Genomic DNA, 20,431 nt, shown 5'->3' with positions numbered 1-20,431 from the left:
TGATCTACCTTCTTGAACCATTTCAGCCCCCGTGCCATAGATAGACCCACCCGCTGTGAGGGAGGGAATTCTGTGATTTTGGCCCTGTGACTGTAGGAGTGGGGATGTATTTACAAGTCAGGATCGTGAGTGACTTGGAGAAGTTGCAAGTGGTGGTGTTCCTATATATCTGCTGCCCCCTACTCTTTTAAATGGAAAGGGCCACGGGTTTGGAAAGTGCTATCTGAGGATCTTTAGTGAATTTCTGCAGTGCATCTTGGAGGTGGTAGCAGCCACAGTATTGAGTTACAGTGGTGAAGGGTGTGAATGTTTGTGAGTATGGTACCAATCAGGTGGACTGCTTTGTCCTGGATGGACAACCTCCTTGAATGTTGTTAGAACTGCACTCATCCAGACTACTCTCATTCCTAAATGGTTCACTCTATATCCTTAGATTGTGATCTTTGGTTCTGGATCACCCCGTTACGGACAAGTTTTTTTTTGTTTTTATTAGGGTTTTCTTTACAGCTGGGATAAAATTTCAGATGACTGAGCCTTTCTTACAGCACCAAGTCGTGATTACCTCTGCACTATTTCTGGGTGAAAATGTGCCCATCTCCTATTAATCTCTAATTCCACCCCCAGCCCAGAAGTAAAATTAAATCATCCAGAATGCACTCTGTCCTGAATCAAGTTTGTCGAATTGGTACTGGAAGAAAAAATTGAGGCCCTATAGAGTCAATCTCTACTGTCTTTTAGTGGAGTCTTCCATCCAACTTGCTGCTGCATTTAGTGTTCACACACCCCGGATATTACCTTTTATACAAATGCCTTGACTTGTACCTCATTAACTTACTTTCTCCATAGAAATTGTTCAACTGCAACATTTTCCTTTGTTTAGATTACCTAAGATATTTCAGCTTCTTGTTTTTCTTGTGTTAATTCTATAAATGCAAGTGATAAAATCTGGTTGTTTGGATTTTTAAATTCAGGACAGATAAATGCAATCAATTTAAGGGTCTCCTTCAACCATATCTATCATGTGATTATATGGGTAAATTCACTGATCTGGTTTGAGCCCAGTGTCATACCTAAATGAACTGTGGCCTGGAGAATCAGTTGTTATAATTTTGTTTCCAACATGCTCTTCCATAATAAAGTGGCAAATGAGTTTATACTATTATTTGTGAAATTGAAGGATTTGTAATACTCAAACTGACATTACTAGAATTCCCTTGGCAGCCATAATAATTGGTAAATTGGATGCTTTTAGATCAGTAATGAGTAATTACTGTTTCTGTGCTATGAGAGTTAATGAAAACAATACTAGTCAAAGCCCATAAATAACTCTGCATAAAATAATGTTTGGAATTTCAAATGTGTAATTTTGTAAAACCTTTATCATTAATTATACAATTTGTGTTATGTACATTCCGTTTGGAAATAAATTTTCATCCATCCTAATTAATTGGAAATAATATTTGTTGTTATGCCAATTTATTTTTATCCATGATCTGAACAGTTAAACATTTGTAAATGTCTGTTTGAATGCGTCTGATGTATTGAGGAGAAAGTGAGGACTGCAGATGCTGGAGATCAGAGCTGAAAATGTGTTGCTGGAAAAGCGCAGCAGGTCAGGCAGCATCCAGGGAACAGGAGAATCGACGTTTCGGGCATAAGTTCCTGAAGAATGGCTTATGCCCGAAACGTCGATTCTCCTGTTCCCTGGATGCTGCCTGACCTGCTGCGCTTTTCCAGCAACACATTTTCAGCTGCGTCTGATGTATTGTTGGATACAGTTGCATTCGCAAAAAACACCAGACTTATCTTGTAAAATATGCACGCGTATGTTCCCATACATGTTCCCATACACATGCATGTTTTACAAGATAAGATCCCCTCCAAGCCACTCACCATCTTGACTTGGAAATAGATAATTGTTTCTTTATTGTCACTGGGTCAAAATTCTGGAATTCCCACCCTAAGGGCATTGCGGGTCAACCCACAGCAGGTGGACTGCAGCAGTTCAAGAAAGCAGATGGCCAGCATCTTCTCAAGGGCAACTCGGATTGAGTAATAAATGCTAGCTAGCCAACGATCCCACTTCCCACAAGTGAATAGAAACAAAAAAATGCTGATCACAGTGGGGTGTAATTCAGGATCTATCACTAAAATCACCAAGATGCTTATAAACTCTGAATGAGAGTGAATTTCCTTTTTGGCTGGAACCAAAAGGGGAGAACATAGAACAGTTCAGCACAGGAACGGGCCCTTTGGTCCATGATATTGTGCCAAACATGATGCCAATTGAAACTAATCCCTTCTGCCTGCCCTTGGTCCCTATCCCTTCATTCCTTGCATATTCATGTGCTTATTTAAAAGTCCCTTAAATGCCCTTATTGTATCTGCCTCAACCATAACCCCTGGCAGTGCATTCCCTACTCCTACCACCATGTGAAAAAGAATTGCTCCTTTGAACTTTCCTCCTCTCACCTTAAATGCATGGCCCCTGGTATTAGACATTTCAACTCTGGGGGGAAAAAAGATTTTGACCATCAGCCCTGTCTACACATCTCATAATTCTATAGACTTATATCAAGTCTCCTGTCAGCCTTCGTCACCCCAGAGAATACAACCTGAAGTTTTCTAGCTTCCTTGTATAGCTCATACCCTCTAATCCAGGCAGCATCCTGGTAAACCTCTTCTGCACGCTCTCCAAAGCCTTCACATCCATCCTGTAATGGGACGATCAGAATTGAATGCAATACTCTAATTGTGGCTAAATAAGCATGCCATATGCCTTCTTTCCCATCCTATCTATTTGCGTGGCCACTTTCAGGGAGCTGTGGACTTGAATCCCAAGAACCAAAACGGGGACCTGAGATAGCTTTGGCAAATAGAATTAAGGAGAATCCAAAGGGATTTTACATATATTAAGGACAAAAGGGTAACGAGGGAAAGAATAGGGCCCCTCAAAGATCAGCAAGGCGGCCTTTGTGTGGAGCCACAGAAAATGGGGAGATACTAAATGAATATTTTGCATCAGTATTTACTGTGGAAAAGGATATGGAAGATATAGACTGTAGGGAAATAGATGGTGACATCTTACAAAATGTCCAGATTACAGAGGAGGAAGTGCTGGATGTCTTGAAATGGTTAAAGGTGGATAAATCCCCAGGACCTGATCAGGTGTACCTGAGAACTCTGGGAAGCTAGAGAAGTGATTGCTGGGCCTCTTGCTGAGATATTTGTATCATCGATAGTCACAGGTGAGGTGCCAGACGACTGGAGGTTGGCAAACGTGCTACTGTTTAAGAAGGGCGGTAAAGACAAGCCAGGGAACTATAGACCGGTAAGCCTGACCTCGGTGGTGGGCAAGTTGTTGGAGGGAATCCTGAGGGACAGGATGTACATATATTTGGAAAGGCAAGGACTGATTAGGGATAGTCAACATGGCTTTGTGCGTGGGAAATCATGTCTCACAAACTTGATTGAGTTTTTTTGAAGAAGTAACAGAGAGAATTGATGAGGGCAGAGCAGTAGATGTGATCTATATGGATTTCAGTAAGGCATTCAACAAGGTTCCCCATAGGAGACTGATTATCAAGGTTAGATCTCATGGAATACAGGGAGAACTAGCCATTTAGATACAGAACTGGCTCAAAGGTAGAAGACAGAGGGTAGTGGTGGAGGGTTGTTTTTCAGACTGGAGGCCTGTGACCAGTGGAGTGCCACAAGGATCGGTGCTGGGCCATCTACTTTTTGTCATTTACATAAATGATTTGGATGTGAGCATAAGAGGTACAGTTAGTAAGTTTGCAGATGACACCTTCTCTCCCTTGTTACCCTTTTGTCCTTAATATATGTAAAAACCCTTTGGATTCTCCTTAATTCTATTTGTCAAAGGTATCTCATGTCCCCGTTTTGGTTCTTGGGATTCAAGTCCACAGCACCCTGAAAGTGGCCACGCAAATAGATAGGATGGGAAAGAAGTATATACTGCACTGTTGTAAAGGATTCATTGTGAACCACTGGCCTGATATGCCAGATGTTTTTGCATACAAGGTCACATTTTGGTTCACAGTACATACCAGATTGCAAATAGTAGCTGCATTTTGTTGAGAACATGAATAAAGAACTTTGCAGTCCGAGAACAGTCCAAGTTGTAACATGAAGCAGGATTTTGCCATTCCAAATGCTTTCATTATTTTTGATGAAAGCAAATTACTGCAGATGCTGGAATCTGAAACCAAAAGAGAAAATGCTGGAAAATCTCAGCAGGTCTTGCAACATCTGTAAGGAGAGAAAAGAACTTTGACAACGGGTCAGTTAGACTCAATGTCAGCTCTTTTCTCTCCTTACAGATGCTGCTAGACCTGCTGAGATTTTCCAGCATTTTCTCTTTTGGTTTCATTATTTCTGATTGATCTTGGGATATGAATATTGGCATGAATGGTCAAATGGGCTCCTCCTGAGTTAGCAGGGCCATCATAGTACCATGTTGAATAGTATCAATTTAAAAATGTTTTCTCAGATTAATTTGTCAAAGTTTTCTGCTACTTTTTGTTTTTGCTTTTGCAGGTTTACTGTAGTGTATCAGTCTTCTTGAGGGGTTCTCCAGATATACGCACTTTTCCCAGGGATAGTGAACCATTCTTTGCTGGGATTAAGGTAAATTAAATGTGTAATATTTAAAATGTATTCAATTAATACTAAATGTATTGCTAAAAAATCTGAATATCTTATTGTACACTGATATTAAAAGTAAAATATGCTATTCAGTAAATTTAACATTAGATACAGAAGAAATATTCTGACATGTTTTATAGAAGTTAGAGGGGATAGTGAGCACATCTGACGCATAAATAGCATCAGGGATGTTTTTATTCAGTCAATCTGTGTAAAGGTAAGTCCCATCTTATGATATCACTTGCTACCATCAATCTCTGGTGGAAATGCTTGAGGTAGAATTTTACCTTAATCCTATTTCTGTTTGGAGTTGCAAGGTCAGAGCAGAAGATCACTTGAAGAACAGGAAAAATAATGGGAGGGCTAATATTTCTGTTTCAATGCAATTTATATTGATTAAATCAATGCAGTTAATGTTGGAAAATATAGGAGACTACATGGTCACAGTTTCAGGATGAGGACGTGATAATTTAGGACTGAGATGAGGAGAGAGCTCTTCATTTAAAGGATTATGAATCTTTTGAATTCTGTGTCAGAGAACTATAGATCCTTTGTCAATGAGTATATTTAAGAAACCTATTCTCGCTGCTATCTCAGAACACACAAATGTATTAATTGCAAAGGGCCACACCATGGAGAGATTTGGAGACAAAGATGAGGAATTTTCAATTGAGGGCATGACTTAACAAATCCAAGCATATTTTCCCCAGAATTGTAAAAGTATTTACATGAGAAAAGGAGGAGGTTGTACAAGATGTGTATATGAATTCTGAACATGGTTTCTCAGCATTTGCAGGCAACTGCTGGAAATCATACATAGTTATGCAGTGCTGAACATTCAGCTAGGGGGTATTCAGTGTCAGGCCATGGTCATCCCCTATCAGGACGTTCTGGGCCAATTCTCTAGGGCCTAGCATTGGATCTGTTGAAGTGGCACCACAAGGTGTAGACAATATATTTTACTACCTCAGTCTATGGGAGACATGGTGACTCAGTGGTTAGCACTGCTGCCTTATAGTGCCAGGGACCCAGATTCAATTCCAGCCTCGGGTGACTGTCTGTGTGGAGTATGTATTCTCCCCATGTCTGCGTGGGTTTCCTTTGGATGCTCCAGTTTCCTCCCGTAGTTCAAAGATGTGCAGGTCAGGTGAGTTGGCAATTCTAAATTGCCCATAGTGTTAGGTGCATTAGTCAGAAGGAAATGGGTCTGGGTGGATTACTCTTTGGAGGGTCGGCGTTGACTTGTTGCGCTGAAGGGCCTGTTTCCACACTATAGGGAATCTAATCTATGGGAGGTAGGTAATTGTCTATCTTATCACTACCTTCTTCAATACTCCATTTTTTAAAAAAATGGTTGCTAAAAAATTATCAAGTTGCAAGATGATTTTTAGGAACGGCTAAAAGCCATTAAACTTAACAAATCCAAACAAATGTAAGTGTCAACCCCATATTCTATAGCTACCTAAATAAAGCTACAACTTAAATATTTTATTACTTAGGGCATCTTATTTTAGTAAAGATATCAAGGTTGTGAACAGGATAAGGAAGAGAATTCTTAAGATATTGTATATGCAACACTTTTTTTCAGTTATGAGCAGAGACTAGAGAAATTAGATTTATTAAAATATTTAATGTTCAACAGCAATCTAATAGAGGTTCTGAATTATAAGAGGGTTTGATAAAATAATTCTTGAGAAACTTTACATTGGTTGGCGAGTTGGTAGCTCGAACTCAGAATCATTAAGCAAAAAGGAACTAGTCAGGACAAAGTTACTAAAGTAAGACTCATGAGATGTATTTTAAACTTATTCTTGTTTTCAGGTTCCTCAAGTTTTACCCCTCCCTATCACTGTAATCTTGCCTGCTCTACAGCTTTCTGAGATCTCTGTGCTCTTCCAATGCTAGCCTCTTACACAACTTATATTACAGTCACTCCAGCACCGGCAGCCAAATACTCTCCTGCTTCCAGTCAGTCTAAGCTCCGAAAATCCCCTCTGAACACCTCTACCTTTCTACCTTCTTACATCTATTGAAGTATTCTTTAACATAGTAATGTAAAAATAGAAGCAGGAGTAGGTCATTAAAGGCTGTAATATAGGTTAAGATAAACATGTTTAGACAAAAATAAGTTAATACTGGACAGTCAACATGGTTTTGTCATGAGTAGGTCATATCTAGCAAGTTTAATTGAATTCTTTGAGATGACAGTCGTGATGTGGATGTTGTATATTTGGACTTTCAGAAAGCATTTGATATGGTGCCACATGGTAGGTTGGCGAGCAAATTAGAAATGTTTGGGATTCCTGGGTCTCTGGCAGCATGGCTTAGAAGGTGGCCAAAAAATAGGAAATAGAGGGTAGGTATAAACAAGCCAAAAAGAATAGGTATATATCGGCATTTCTCAGATTTGAGATGGGTTGAAAGTGCTATTCCTCAGGGATTGATGTTGCGACCCTTGCTTTTTCTGATTTATATAAAAGATTTGGAGAGGGATGTTGAGGTCAAAATCTCTAAAATTGCACATGATATTAAGCTGGAGTCTGTTTCCGTGCTGTATGACTCCTATGATTTAGAGAGAACAGTCAATTGTGAGGACGATGCTGACCGATTTCAGAGGGGCATTGACAACTTGGCCAAATGGCTGATAAATTTCAGTGCAGAGAAATGTGAGGTAATGCATTTTGATTGAAGAAACACAAAAAGAATACAGGCTAGATGGTACAACAATTTTGACAGAGTAAAGCAAGATATTCTGTTTCCACTAGTTGGTATGTCAGTAATTGGGGTTACAATTTCAAGATTATCAACAAGAGAGCAAGGAGTGAGATGAGGAGAAACATCTTTACTCCGAGTTGTTAGGATTTGGAATGGACTGGGAGAGTGTCGGAGGTGGACTGCATATACGGTTTCAAAAGAGAGCTGGATATATATTTAAAAGTTAAAAAAACATTTGTGGATGCTGGAAAGCAGAAACAAAGACAGGAATTACAGGAAAATCTCAGTACATCTGCCAGACTTGTTCAGTTTTTCCAGCAATTTATATTTTTGTTATATATCTGGAAATGATGAATTTAGGAGGCTATGGAGATAGGGCTGGACAATGATTCCAACTGGCTAGCTCTTTTGGGAGCTAATACAGACACGATGGGTCAAGTGGCCTCCTTTAGTACTGTAAAATTCTGTGATTCTATTAGGCTGTTTGATCCTGCTCCTCCACCATCCAACTCCGTACCTCCTTCCTGCATTCTCCCCGTATCCTTTGATACCTTTAGCTCTAAGAAATCTTAACTCCTTCAATATTCTGGCCTCATTTGCTTTCTATGGTAGAGAATTCCACAGGCACATCACTCTCACAGGGTGAAGATATTTCTCCTGATCTCAGTCCGAAATGACTGACCTCATACCCCTAGTTCTCGACTCTCCAATTCTTAGATACAATCTTCCTGCATTTACACTGTTTCATCCTGTTGGGATTTTATAAATTCCATAATATTGTGATTATAAATTTTATAAATGACGTTCCACACACCCCTCCCCAACCCCTTATTCTTAACTCCAGTGAATATAGATCTAACCAGTTCAGTATCTCTTTGTACATCAGTCCAGCCATCTCAGGAATCAGCCAGAACATCTTTCTTGAGCTAAGGAGACAAACTCTACTCTCAATACCCCAGATGTGGTCTTACCAAGGCTCTATACAGTTGTAGCAAGACATCCCTCCTCCTGTACTCAAATCTTCTTGCGATGCAGGCCAATAGATCATTTGTTACCTTCATTGCCTGCAATACATGCGTTCTTATTTTTTCAGCAACTGGTGTGCAAGGACCCCTGGTCTTGTTGCATCTCCTCTTCCCAATTTGCTAGTCAGATAATGTACCTACTTTTGCCACCAAACCTCACATTTATCCATATTAACCTACCTTTTAAACCAAGTTGTTTAAACAACTTTCATCCTCGTAATTTCTTACAGGACTTAGTATCAAATGTTCAGTTTGATAATATTTCTATGAAAGGCCGCGGAATGTATTAATACATGAGTAGTGTTTCATGAGTTCAAGTTGTTGCTGTTGACAAACTTAATCTCATAAAGTTGCTCCTGGAATGAATGTTAAGAGCTTTTAAAAATATACTTTTGGAAATTGTCTCTGAAGTAATTAGCTGGGAAATAGATGGTCTTTGTAATCAGTAATGAGGGATATTTACAACTGGAATGACTTGTAATGTTTTCACTGGAACAATTTTTTCGCACACTTTGCCTTTTAAAATCTCTTTCTTTCAAAGTTTGATCCAGTGTCTTTGCAAATCAGAGAAGATGGCAAAGCACATACTTTGTTGATCCAAAGTACGATTCCTATCGCTTGTCTGGAAGAAGGACAGAATGTAAACAGTTGTAAAATAACATTGCAACTCACTATCAATGACTCAGGTAAGACTTGAGTTTGTAAATGAATTTTAAGGATTGTACATTTGTATGTCACACCTTATAAACTTTGATAAAGCCAATCAAGCACGGCTACTAATTTAAAATAGAAAAATGACTAGATGTTGTGTGCCCAGATTTTAAAATCAAAAACACATTGTTTTATATTGTGTTTTTATTAAGCAACACACTTCCTTTTTTTTGTTGTTTTTGATATCACATACCTATCCCCGCCTTTGGCAGAAATGGCTAACTCATTCTCTTTGCTGATAAACTGAAATGATAAAAACTGAGTCTGAAAAATCAAATATACACTGAGTATTTTGTGCTGATTTTCATTTCCCAGGGAATATGTATTTTAAATAGGTGTTAACAAAAGTATTTCTGTCCGGACAAAAACATTTAATATTTTCAAGCTCATTTGCTTTCTCTGAAAACACTGAAATGACTTTGTGGATTTAATTCTGGATCAGTGGTGCTGGAAGAGCACAGCAATTCAGGCAGCATCCGAAGACAGGCAAAATCGACGTTTCGGGCAAAAGCCCTTCATCAGGAATAAAGGCAGAGAGCCTGAAGCGTGGAGAGATAAGCTAGAGGAGGGTGGGGGTGGGGAGAGAGTGGCATAGAGTACAATAGGTCAGTGGGGAAGGAGATGAAGGTGATAGGTCAGGGAGGAGAGGGTGGAGTGGATAGGTGGAAAAGGAGCTGGGCAGGTCGGACAAGTCCGGACAGGTCAGGGGATCGAGTTGCAGGAGGTTAGAAGCTAGGATGAGGTGAGGGAAGGGGAAATGAGGAAACTGTTGAAATCCACATTGATGCCCTGGGGTTGAAGTGTTCCGAGGCGGAAGATGAGGCGTTCTTCCTCCAGGCGTCTGGTGGTGAGGGAGCGGCGGTGGAGGAGGCCCAGCACCTCCATATCCTCGGCAGAGTGGGAGGGGGAGTTGAAATGTTGAGCCACTGGGCGATTTGGTTGATTGGTACGGGTGTCTCGGAGATGTTCCCTAAAGCGCTCTGCTAGGAGGCGCCCAGTCTCCCCAGTGTAGAGGAGACCGCATCGGGAGCAACGGATACAATAGATGATATTAGTGGATGTGCAGGTAAAACTTTGATGGATGTGAAAAGCTCCTTTGGGGCCTTGGATAGAGGTGAGGGAGGAGGTGTGGGCACAGGTTTTACAGTTCCTGCGGTGGCAGGGGAAAGTGCCAGGATGGGAGGGTGGGTCGTAGGGGGGCGTGGACCTGACCAGGTAGTCACGGAGGGAACGGTCTTTGCGGAAGGCGGAAAGGGGTGGGGAGGGAAATATATCCCTGGTGGTGGGGTCTGTTTGGAGGTGGCGGAAATGTCGGCGGATGATTTGGTTTATGCGAAGGTTGGTAGGGTGGAAGGTGAGCACCAGGGGCGTTCTGTCCTTGTTGCGGTTGGAGGGGTTGGGTCTGAGGGCGGAGGTGCGGGATGTGGATGAGATGCGTTGGAGGGCATCTTTAACCACGTGGGAAGGGAAATTGCGGTCTCTAAAGAAGGAGGCCATCTGGTGTGTTCAATGGTGGAACCGCTCCTCCTGGGAGCAGATACGGCGGAGGCGGAGGAATTGGGAATACGGGATGGCATTTTTGCAAGAGGTAGGGTGGGAAGAGGTGTAATCCAGGTAGCTGTGGGAGTCGGTGGTTTGTAGAAGATGTCAGTGTCAAGTCGGTCGTCACTGATGGAGATGGAGAGGTCCAGGAAGGGGAGGGAGGTGTCAGAGATGGTCCAGGTAAATTTAAGGTCAGGGTGGAATGTGTTGGTGAAGTTGATGAATTGCTCAACCTCCTCGTGGGAGCACGAGGTGGCGCCAATGCAGTCATCAATGTAGCGGAGGAAGAGGTGGGGAGTGGTGCCGGTGTAATTACGGAAGATCAACTGCTCTACGTAGCCAACAAAGAGACAGGCATAGCTGGGGCCCATACGTGTGCCCATGGCTACCCCTTTGGTCTGGAGGAAGTGGGAGGATTCAAAGGAGAAATTGTTAAGGGTGAGGACCAGTTCGGCCAAACGAATGAGAGTGTCAGTGGAGGGGTACTGTTGGGAACGTCTGGAGAGGAAAAAATGGAGGGCTTGGAGGCCCTGGTCATGGCGGATGGAGGTGTAGAGGGATTTGATATCCATGGTGAAGATGAGGCGTTGGGGGCCGGGGAAACGAAAGTCTTGGAGGAGGTGGAGGGCGTGGGTGATGTCTCGAACGTATGTGGGGAGTTCCTGGACTAGGGGGAATAGGACAGTGTCGAGGTAGGTAGAGATGAGTTCAGTGGGGCAGGAGCATGCTGAGACAATGGGTCGGCCAGGGTGGTCAGGCTTGTGGATCTTGGGAAGGAGGTAGAACCGGGCAGTGTGGGGTTCCCGGACTATGAGGTTGGAAGCTGTGGGTGGGAGATCTCCTGAGGTGATGAGGTTCTGTATGGTCTGGGAGATGATGGTTTGGTGATGGGGGGTGGGGTCATGGTCAAGGGGGCAGTAGGAAGAGATGTCCTCGAGTTGGCGTTTGGCTTCAGCGATGTAGAGGTCAGTGCGCCAGACTACCACTGCGCCCCCTTTGTCCGCTGGCTTGATGGTGAGGTCAGGATTGGAGCAGAGGGATTGGAGGGCTGCGCGTTGTGAGGGTGAGAGGTTGGAGTGGGGGAGGGGGGTCGACAGGTTGAAGCGGTTAATGTCCCGGCGGCAGTTGGAAATTAAGAGGTCGAGGGCAGGTAATAGGCCAGAGCGGGGTGTCCAGGTGGATGCAGTGTGTTTGAGGTGGGCGAAGGGGTCCTCGGAAGGTGGGCGGGAGTCCTGATTGTGAAAGTAAGCTCGGAGGCGGAGGCGACGGAAGAATTGTTCGATGTCACGGCGTGTATTAAATTCATTGATGCGTGGACGGAGGGGGACGAAGGTGAGTCCTTTGCTGAGGACTGATCGTTCGTCCTCAGTGAGGGGGAGGTCTGGGGGGATGGTGAAAACTCGGCAGGGCTGGGAGCTGGTGTGGGTGTAGAGCTGGGAGTGGGGTCGGAGCCAGTACCTGGAGTGGGTGTGATGGTGGGGGGAATGGGGGTAGAGTCATGAGCAGGGGTAGTGTTCCCCTCGGGGTTCTGGGGGGTGGGGATAGTGACGGTGGGGTCTGTGGGGGGCGTGTCAGCAGAATGCAGGTGAGTGGCGCTGGTAGGGTCGGAAGTGGTGGCAGACACGGCAGTAGGGGTGGCGGAAGTCACTGAGCGTGTGGCATCGGTAATGATGTGAGGGCCGGAAGTGGCTGTGGGAGTGGCCATGATGGGGGCAGAAGTGACATCATCAATCAGTGTGGGGGTGGTAGCTGCATCAGCCGCATGGCTAATGGTGTTTCCGAGGCCAGGGGAATCTTCTGGAATGTTCAAGGAGCGCTGGTTATGGAGCTGGGTAGATAAAAGTTTGTTGTACTTACAGTTTTTGATGTTTAAGATGGAATTGAAATACTGTTTGTTGAGAGTATGAATTCTCCTGAGGATGTAGTACAGAGTGGGTCCTTTGCAATTCTGAGAGAGTGTGGCCCTCAGCTGAGGCAGGGCAGACTGTAGAGAGGTTCGGTACCGGCGCATTGCTGCAAGCGTGGAGCGGAGGATCTTGATGGAGAACCGTTGCTGGTGTTTTTGAATCTGTAATCTGTACTGTTTGTCCTGTTCGGGTCCGAACTCTGCTGGTTTAAAAGTGGTCCGGAGTCCGTGTGGGGTGAGTTGGTTACGGAGACAGGCACTGAGGAAGCAAATGTGGCTGTGATAGCGAGTTTGTTTCAGGACATGGTTGAAGAGCTTCAGGGCTGAGGAAATGACCTGGGAGTTGCAGTGAGAGAGAATGACTTGCAAATAAAAACTCATTTATTTTAATCCAATACAGAAGTTCAGACATTACTTTAGGATTAAAACATCAAATGCCTGCATAAAAATAATATAATACTTCACAATATGCATCTATGACAGCAGCGAAATAGCAGAAATGTTATCTGCTCTGGGAATAATAATATGCAAATCTCCGAAATCTGTTGGTTTGAAATAAACATGCTAACCAATTTGTTGAAATAATCGATGATGAAATTTCATAGAAACATATGAAGCTCTCAGAGATGATGATGATTGCACAGGATAATTTTCAGCCTTTGTCCATTAGGGACTTTGGGTAATGTAGCATTGTTTAAATGAGACAGTGAGTTAGTAATCTGCTCCAATCACCCAGTCAATATTTCACTGAAACTGTCCACTCATGACTGGTTCCTTTAATCTGGTATAATGTTCTTTTTATTCCTTTAGTCCTTCCAGCTATAGTTTATTTGGCGAACTACTAATGACAGTGAAGAGTGGAGGTCTGAATACCATTTTCTGAAATTACAACTTGAAAGTCGATAGTTAAAAACATAAATAAAACAAAACCATATTTTCAAATTATCAAATGAATGTGACGATTATTATAATCACTTAGCGATTTAGAAATGATATTAGAATTAGCTTGTTTGGATTTACGATGTTACATCGTTTCCCAAATATGAATGTATTCCGCAGGATGGGAAGCCATTAAAATGTGTGGTAAGAAAGCAAAGCCCTTGGTGGTATTCCTCAAGAGTGTTTATACATCAGTTCTCATTTACAAGCAAGAAACACTGACAGCTGAGATCACTCAGCGGACAGCACTATTTAATTTGTGCCAGAAAAAAAGCACAAGCATATTGGCTCAAAGGCAAAAAAGTATAATTTACTGAAATGAGCACTTTGGCAGTTAGCTTCTTCTGCATCTCAGCCAGAAATAGCAAACTCCAGTAATCCCTGTTCCTATTCCATGATGATATTCACTGCAGCAAATTATGTTTTGCAAAATCAACATTAAATATGCTTTTCAAGCCTGACAATTTGGTTTGCAATCACATCTGTTGCCTTCTAACTTTGCTGCGCTCTGTATTTAAAGGAACAGAGCTGTTAAATTTGAAATACATTTGTTCCACTGGTGTTGCTATAGCCGACTCCAGCTGAATAAGTATCTGATTTCAAGCAAGGAGTCCCATTGTTTCAAATCACACCCAGTTCACTGCCACTCTGTAGAATTCCAGATCCAATCGTGGAAATTGCACTTAAATTTTTAAAACTGATCTCAATTTTTACTTTTAGTACCCAGAACATTATGTAACAAATAGAATAAATGATCTGCCAAGGTTTTGCATTTTGAAAAACCAAGCCCTTTGTGCAAAATGATTTTTAGCCACAGCTCTGGTATTGTTTAGATTGAGTTGCTAAACGCATGATTACCTAGACTGTGAAACAAGGGTTGAACCGCAGTTTACACAAATCTGGTTCGGCAAATATTCATCCAAGCATAAAATGTCCTGGCAAAGAATCCTGCAGGCCTGCTACCCAAACACAACAGCCGGAAAGTGATGGAAAATCGAATGGCTGGAAGGCACCTGTTGAGCCCATGTAAGCATGTTGGGGCAAGGACGGTGTGACTGAGGTGGTTTAACTTCCCTTTGGGATCGGGGAAGGATCACTGAGCTAATCCCCTAAAATAATTAAATAGTTGAATTATAGACTAGAATCGATTCCCTGCAGTGTGCACAATTTGCTCTACTGAGACCTGAACAGCAATAAAAATTCAACATCAGTGAAGGGAATTTACATTTATGAAGAGCCTTTCGTAGTGTCAATATACCATAAAATATTTTTGAAGTAGTAAATTCAATTTTATCACATTTACTTGAATAAAGGGATATGGGAGTACAGTGAAAAGTATACAAAGTCACCATTCCTGGTGCCATCTTAGATGCAAAGATATCGAGGTACAAAATCTCAGGAATAAAGCATTAGATAAAGAAATAGAGAACTAAAAGAAGAATTGAAGTAGTCATTTAAATGCAAAAAAAAATGTAGCACCAACTTTGTGGACAGCAATTGAAAAAAATTAAAGAGAAAAGCATAATTGTAGGTGTTCCAAATTGCTGAAAAGAGAATCTGAAACAGAAAAAGGTGAAACCATGCCTTTTAAGAACATGTTAAAGGATATTGGCTCAGCAAGTATGTGGTTGGTTCAATATGGCTGGACAAAGGTAGCTGGTTCGAGATAAAGTGATGGAAATGTGTTGCTGGAGAAGCGCAGCAGGTCAGGCAGCATCTAGGGAACAGGAGAATCGACGTTTCGGGCATTAGCCCTTCTTCAGGAAGTGCTTCCTGAAGAAGGGCTAATGCCCGAAACGTCGATTCTCCTGTTCCCTAGATGCTGCCTGACCTGCTGCGCTTCTCCAGCAACACATTTCCATCTCTGATCTCCAGCATCTGCAGACCTCATTTTCTCTTCGAGATAAAGTGAAGCAAGTGTACACAGTGTACAAGTACTTGGATATGCAAGTAAAATTAGCAGCAATGTATTCAGTAAAACAGAAAAGAAAAAGGTTGAGGACAAAGTAATTTGTCTGTAAAAGAAAACTAACAATACATTAATTCAGAATGAAATTTGACAAATAGAAATATAAATTGCAAGTATTCAGATTTGAAGCGGATAGTACTCAGATATTTGATTTTTTTTCAAAAGACATTTATCCAGGAATGAATATCCTTGGGCAAATAGACAGGTTAGATCAAATATTCGGGTAAGAAAAAGTAGTCCTTCCATGGAAGGCAATAAAAATAACAGTCAGAATGCATGTGTGCATGGTGTAACTGATTTGGAGTGCAGCATTCGGGTAAATGGCGTGGTAAATTAAGCTGATTGAATAGTGAGACTATTAAAAGAGCACAAATTTAAGATCACCATTAAAATAAATAAAAGGGAGATTAGAAAAAAAAAACCCAAGAGCTTTGCTAGACTAGAATTCTAGCCTGCAACAGTTCTGGAAGCAGATCCCATAAGTTGTTTTAGACCATAACTAATTAGCTTGAACATGGTGAATATTAAAGCCTGTGGCGAGCAAACAGGTGAATGGGATTAGGCCAAATGTTTCATGGATGAGCACAGATTTGATGGCACAAATGGCCTGTTACAATGCAACAGCTTTCCATGACATCAGAACTAGTTTTCTCTTTGAAAAACAAAGATCTATCCATATGCTAATCCTATTCCTTTCAAAGTGGAAGCATTGTATCTTATAGTGATCACAGCACAAATGAGACTTAAAAATGTATTGGAATTCAGGGACAGTTACTGAATTAGCAATTTCTATTTTTGTTACAACTAAACCTCAACTATGGTTGTTATTGGCTGTTTTTATGATGGTGTTATTAGCCACTATCTGTGTGTATATGATAAGGAGGAGTAGAAATACCAGAAAGAAATATTTGCAACAGATCTTCATCTATCTGGATGGTTTGGAAGAGAAATCTTTGTTAAAAAGGAAGTAAATTGGAGAATAAGCTTAACCCTATCCGGCTTCAGATGTTGAAATTACTTGATTAAATATTGAACACATCCTGTATTATACCTTACCATCTGCAAATACAAGCTCACACTTGCTCCATAGGTTTCATAAGTTCCATCTGTTGTTGTGTTTTCAGACAGTCTGACCTCCACAGTGTTGAACATAGCACTGTCCTCATGCCAGGTGGATTTGGTACAGATGCCTGATTGTATGAGTGGCAGTTGTGCAAGAAGCTCACTGTCTGTGATGGCCGTTACCGATTTTGCACGAGATGGAAATCGTGTCAGCACTATTAGAATTGAGCCGATTAAATCAAAAAATCTCCTGTGGCGGGGTTACTCCCCGAAGGAAATAAAGGTCAGTACCAAAGCAAGCATTTTAGTAGCTCGAACAGATGACTGCTGTATTTCACTCTCAAAAGGCGTGAACATGCTCAACGAATATCAATGCGTGAAACTGTAAATCATGTACTTCAATTGAAATAAGTAAAAGTAACTCACAATTTGCAATCTCAGATGTAGTAAACTCCTGGTCCTCCTATTTCCCACCATATGAAACCAGAGAACACCATATATGGAAAAACTCCTCAGGCAATGCTGGTGTAATTTTCCAGACAAGCTGCCTGGTCTAATCCTCTGATTTAGTTTGCTTCCCATATTGTTTATTTTCCCTTTTGTAACTTAGCATATTTCCTTATTTTTATTGTTTATTTCCTCCACTGTACACACTGGGTGGGAGAAATTTATTAGTATATTGACAAGCCTTGTGCTAATCGCTGGAAGAAAGCAAGAACTTAGTTCAACTATATCACATTCTTCAACGATATTAGTAAGGAATCTGTGCTATCTGCCCCTGGGGAATCGGCGTGAATAGGTAATGCTAAGGGCTGAATTCTATGTAAAATCAGGCAAGTTTTGACCTTGGCAGCATTCATGGAGGGTTTTCTTTCCCTTAGCCCTAGAAAGTTTACACTCATTATTCTCTGTAACTCACCTCTTACTGGTGCAACATAACTTAAAGGTGCCCCATCTTCATTCTCACCAGAGGAAGTACTTGCCACTGTTGGGACCTTCTGGGAATCCTGGTATTGATGCCATATCTAAAGCCCAGCCATGCACCAGGTCAAACAGTGCCAGGCAGGCAATGACTCTTCACTGAAAACAACATACGGTGGAGATCACAGCGGGTCAGACAGCATCTGTGGAGAGTCTGGAGTCTAAATGAATCTTCGTCAGAGGTTTATAAAATCACGAATTGCATGGATAGGGTGACAAGTTAAGGACTTTTCCCCAGGTTAGGGAAGACAAACTAGAAGGCATAGTTTAAGGTGAGAGGGAAAAGATATAAAAGGGACCTAAGAGGCAACCTTTTCATGCATGGTGTGGTACGTGTGTGGAATGAGCTGCCAGAGAAAGTGGTGGAGGCGGGTACAATTGCAACATTTAAAAGGCATCTGGATGGGTACATGAACAGGAAGGGTTTAAAAGGGATATGTGCCAAATGGGACTAGATTAATATAGGATATCTGGTCAGCGTGGATAAGATGGACTGAAGGGTCTGTTTCCATGCTGTTGCCTGTGATTACTTCTGATTTGATTTGATTGAATTATTGTCACGTGTACCTAAGTCCAGTGAAAACCTTTGTTTAGGAGCAGCACAGGCAGATCATACAGATCATAGGGTGAGAAAAAAAAACATAGACAGAGGCATACAGGTTACGTCACACGGGACGTGCACTCAACAAGATTAACGTGAGAAAGATCAGCAATATTTGAAATATTTGATCAGTCTACATACATACAGTCTAATAACGGCTGGGAAGAAGCTGTTCCTGAACCTGCTGGTGCATGCATTCAAGCTTATGTGTCTTCTCCCTGACAGAAGAAGTTGTAGGAGACGATTACAGAGGTGTGATGGGTCTTTGATGATGTTGACAGCCTTTATGCAACAATGAGTTGTGTAAGTGGAATCCTTGGATAGAAGAGTGTCTTCTGTGATGGTCTGGGCTGTGCACGCAATCTTCTGTGGTTTCCTATGGTCCTGGGCAGAGCAGTTGTCAAACCAGGCCATTATACACCCAGACAGTATGCTTTCAATGATACATTGTAAAGGTTTTTGAGGGACCTTGTGGACATACCAAATTTCCTGAGTCACCTGAGGAAGAAGAGATGTTGTTGTGCTGCCTTGACCATCACGTCTACGTGGGAAGTCCAGGACAGATTGTTGGTTATTGTCATTCCAAGAAACGTGATGCTCTTGACCCACTCAACGTTAGCTCCGTTGATGTAGATGGGGGTGTGTTCTCCTCCTTTCTTAAGTCAGTGATCAGTTCTAGTTTTGATGACATTGAGACAGAGGTTGTTCTCCTTGCACCTCGTCACCAAGCACTCTATCTTCTTCCTGTATTTTGACTCGACATTGTTTGATATCTGAGCTGAAAATGTGTTGCTGGAAAAGCGCAGCAGGTCAGGCAGCATCCAGGGAACAGGAGAATCGACGTTTCGGGCATAAGCCCTTCTTCAGGATTCCTGAAGAAGGGCTTATGCCCGAAACGTCGATTCTCCTGTTCCCTGGATGCTGCCTGACCTGCTGCTCTTTTCCAGCAACACATTTTCAGCTGTGATCTCCAGCATCTGCAGACCTCACTTTCTCCTCATTGTTTGATATCTGTCCAACCATGGTGGTGTCATCAGCAAAGTTGTAGATGGCGTTCATTTGAATTTGGTAGCACAGTTGTGGGTATACAGGGGCCTGAAAACACACCCTTGGGGGCCTCCAGTTTTGAGGGTTATTGTGGAGGAGGTGCTGTTGTCTGTCTTCACTGATTGCGGTCTGTGGCTCAGGAAGCTGAGGATCCAATTGCAGAAGCCAGAGCCATGACCTACCTTGGAGTTTTGAGATCAGTCTCGAGGGGATAATAGTGTTGAAAGTGGAGCTGTAGTTGATGAGCAGGAGTCTGATGTAAGTGTCTTTGCTGCCCAGGTGGGCTAAGATAAGTGGGAAAACTGAGGACTGGGAAGCTTTTAAAGAGCAACAAAGGATTACTAAGAAGGAAATACGCAGAGGGAAAATGAGGTATGAAGGTAAACTGGTCAAGAATATTAAGGAGGATAGTAAAAGCTTTTTTAGGTATGTGCAAGGCAAAAAAATGGTTAGGACAAAAATTGGGCCCTTGAAGACAGAAACAGGGGAATATATTACTAGGAACAAAGAAATGGCAGAGGAATTAAATGGGTACTTCAGATCTATGTTCACTGGGGAAGACACAAGCAATCTCCCTGAGGTAACAGTGGCTGAAGGACCTGAACTGAAGGGAATTTATATTTGCCAGGATTTGGTGTTGGAGAGACTGTTAGGTCTGAAGGTTGATAAGTCTCCGGGGCCTGATGGTCAGCATCCCAGGGTACTGAAGGAGGTGGCTCGGGAAATCGTGGATGTGTTGGTGATTATTTTCCAGAGTTCAATAGATTCGGGGTCGGTTCCTGAGGATTGGAGGGTGGCTAATGTTATATCACTTTTTAAGAAAGGTGGGCGAGAGAAAGCAGGAAATTATAGACCAGTTAGTCTGACCTCAGTGGTGGGAAAGATGCTGGAGTCTATTATAAAGGATGAAATTACTGCACATCTGGATAGTAGTAACAGGATAGGACAGAGTCAGCATGAATTTATGAAGGGGAAATCAGGCTTGACTAATCTTCTTGAATTTTTTGAGGATATAACTCTGAAGTTGGACGAGGGAGGTCCAGTAAATGTAGTGTACCTGGACTTTCAGAAAGCTTTTGGTAAAGTCCCACACAGGATGTTAGTGAGTAAAATTAGGGCGCATGGTATTGGGGGCAAAGTACTAGATTGGATTGAAAATTGGTTGGCTAATAGGAAACAAAGGGTAGTGATAAACGGCTCCATTTCAGAATGGCAGGCAGTGACCAGTGGGGTACCGCAGGGATCCGTGCTGGGACCGCAGCTTT

The 20,431-nt window shown here is 42.2% G+C and overlaps 1 protein-coding gene across 4 annotated transcripts in view; it reads left to right on the top strand.

Moving 5' to 3' along the window:
* Positions 1–20,431, top strand: part of LOC122551720 (von Willebrand factor D and EGF domain-containing protein) — a 279,556-nt gene that overhangs the window by 83,554 nt on the left and 175,571 nt on the right. For all 4 annotated transcript variants that reach the window (XM_043694080.2, XM_043694081.2, XM_043694082.2 and 1 more), the window contains 3 exons: positions 4,561–4,650; positions 8,950–9,094; positions 16,600–16,820. In XM_043694080.2, coding sequence (XP_043550015.2) covers positions 4,561–4,650; positions 8,950–9,094; positions 16,600–16,820 — 456 coding nt within the window. The remainder of the gene's footprint in view (positions 1–4,560; positions 4,651–8,949; positions 9,095–16,599; positions 16,821–20,431) is intronic.

This window comes from Chiloscyllium plagiosum, unplaced genomic scaffold, assembly GCF_037043375.1.
Source record: "Chiloscyllium plagiosum isolate Xiang-an unplaced genomic scaffold, Cpla_swu_hap1 HiC_scaffold_7, whole genome shotgun sequence".
Taxonomy (NCBI): domain Eukaryota; kingdom Metazoa; phylum Chordata; class Chondrichthyes; order Orectolobiformes; family Hemiscylliidae; genus Chiloscyllium; species Chiloscyllium plagiosum.
Note: the sequence above shows the minus strand (reverse complement) of the source record. Positions and strands in the feature narration are given on the sequence as shown.